The sequence below is a fragment of the Anarrhichthys ocellatus genome, unplaced genomic scaffold (genome assembly GCF_004355925.1).
Source record: "Anarrhichthys ocellatus isolate YVR2014 unplaced genomic scaffold, GSC_Weel_1.0 scaffold642, whole genome shotgun sequence".
NCBI lineage: Eukaryota > Metazoa > Chordata > Actinopteri > Perciformes > Anarhichadidae > Anarrhichthys > Anarrhichthys ocellatus.
Window position 1 is genome coordinate 20,518 of NW_022280616.1, and position 2,102 is coordinate 22,619.

A 2,102-nucleotide genomic window follows, 5' to 3' on the forward strand; every position below is an offset into this window, starting at 1 on the left:
CAGGAGGAGAGCTAGTAACGTTAGCAGCACCGCTAACGGCTAACCAATGGAGGTTCACTTCAGTTACATTATGATGCCTTCAGGCAATAAATGAGGACCATGAAAACATTTATAAAATAAATGAAACAGAAAAGCGACGACATCACATAAAAGTGTTTAAACGTTGTCTTGTTGTCTGTCGGCAGGTGATTGGTCGGATGTGTAAGATCATCGATAAGACGTGTCTGTCTCCGACGCCCACTCTGGAGCAGCACCTCATGTGGGACGACATCGCCATCCTGGCCCGCTACATGCTCATGCTGTCCTTCAACAACTCTCTGGACGTGGCCGCTCACCTGCCCTACCTGTTCCACGTGGTCACCCTGCTGGTGGCCACCGGGCCGCTCTCCCTCAGGGCCTCCACCCACGGCTTGGTCATCAACATCATCCACTCGCTCTGCACCTGCTCACAGCTCAACTTCAGCGGTGAGGACACACACACACACACACACACACACACACACACACTCTCAGCTCTGGTCAGGGAGTTTCATACTCTATAAATGGTTTATAAAGTTAGATTTAGTTGACTTTCTCCTCTTATTTTCTTCAGAGAGAGTTTGATTTCCTGCAGCTCTGAGTGTTTCCCAAGCCGCAGTTTTTGTGTCAAAACTATCTCCATATGTTATGTGTTGTGATGTCTCCAGAGGAGACGAAGCAGGTTCTGAGGCTGAGTCTGACCGAGTTCTCGCTGCCTAAGTTCTACCTGCTGTTCGGCATCAGCAAAGTGAAGTCGGCCGCCGTCATCGCGTTCCGCTCCAGCTACAGAGACCGCTCGTTCTCCCCCGGGTCCTACGAGAGGGAGACCTTCGCCCTGTCCTCCCTGGAGACCGTCACAGAGGCCCTGCTGGAGATCATGGAGGTCTGTTCCTCTCCTGTTTACCATGAAATAATAAACATCAAGCTAACAATTAGGTGATAGTCAAAAGCTGGTGGATGACCAGGACCATGAAGATCAAATAATACAGTATATATGTAAATATAAATATGTGTAAATTCAGTTTGTTAAATGCTTATTTGTTATTTGATTGTGGAACAAGACACTGAAAGAAGACGACTAAGACTGAAATGCAACAAGCAGTTCATATTTATGTCCCTGTCTCTCTGTCTCTCTGTGTCTCTGTCTCTCTGTCTCTCTGTGTCTCTGTGTCTCTGTCTCTCTGTCTCTCTGTCTCTCTGTGTCTCTGTCTCTCTGTTTGTCTGTGTCTCTGTCTCTCTGTTTGTCTCTGTCTCTCTGTGTCTCTGTCTCTCTGTCTCTCTGTTTCTCTGTCTCTCTGTCTCTCTGTTTCTCTGTTTCTCTGTCTCTCTGTCTCTCTGTCTCTCTGTCTCTCTGTTTCTCTGTCTCTCTGTGTCTCTGTCTCTCTGTCTCTCTGTGTCTCTGCTGCAGGCTTGTATGAGGGACATCCCGGCCTGCAAGTGGTTGGACCAGTGGACCGAGCTCGCTCAGAAGTATGAACCTCGTCCTCGTGTTTAAGCTCTGTTGAGATTCTCTAACAGACCGTGATGTGTTCACATGTCATCTGTAAAATGTGGTTCTGGTGATGAACTAGAATGAATCCAGTAGTTTGAAGGAGATGTTTTCACATGAATATAAAATAGATATGAAGATGAATTATGAGCTGTTTACCTTCCTAACACGAGCTCTGAACTCATTATTATACATATAAAGATAATAATGAAGAGATTTATTTAAATCTATATAAACACAATCTTTATTTCCTGATCCTTTGAATTGTTTCCTGTAAAATAACCTCTTTAGACGACGATAACAAAGTAAAAAGAAGAACGTTCATAATTGTTGTAGGTTATATTGACTTCAGCATGGTTGATGATGATTATGGGGAAGATTCTTTGAAAAGTCTTTTGTATTTTATATCTTTTATATTTAGTGACTTCTAAAACTAGTGCTGGTCGCTGTTTTCACAATAAAAGACACGACGGCATGTTTTCTTAATGGAGCTTCCTCTGTGCTGGTTTCTCCAGAGTTGCTTTGGGAACATGGATGTGCCGTATATCTGTGTGTGTGTGTGTGTGTGTGTGTGTGTGTGTGTGTGTGTGTGTGT

At 44.5% G+C, this 2,102-nt stretch overlaps 1 protein-coding gene across 1 annotated transcript in view; it reads left to right on the forward strand.

The window, feature by feature from the left end:
- The window catches only part of LOC116376834 (neurofibromin-like), a 23,660-nt gene that overhangs the window by 20,329 nt on the left and 1,229 nt on the right, over positions 1–2,102 (forward strand). The window contains exons 11-13 of the mRNA XM_031838321.1: positions 186–465; positions 687–901; positions 1,427–1,488. Of these exons, the coding sequence (XP_031694181.1) occupies positions 186–465; positions 687–901; positions 1,427–1,488 (557 nt within the window). The remainder of the gene's footprint in view (positions 1–185; positions 466–686; positions 902–1,426; positions 1,489–2,102) is intronic.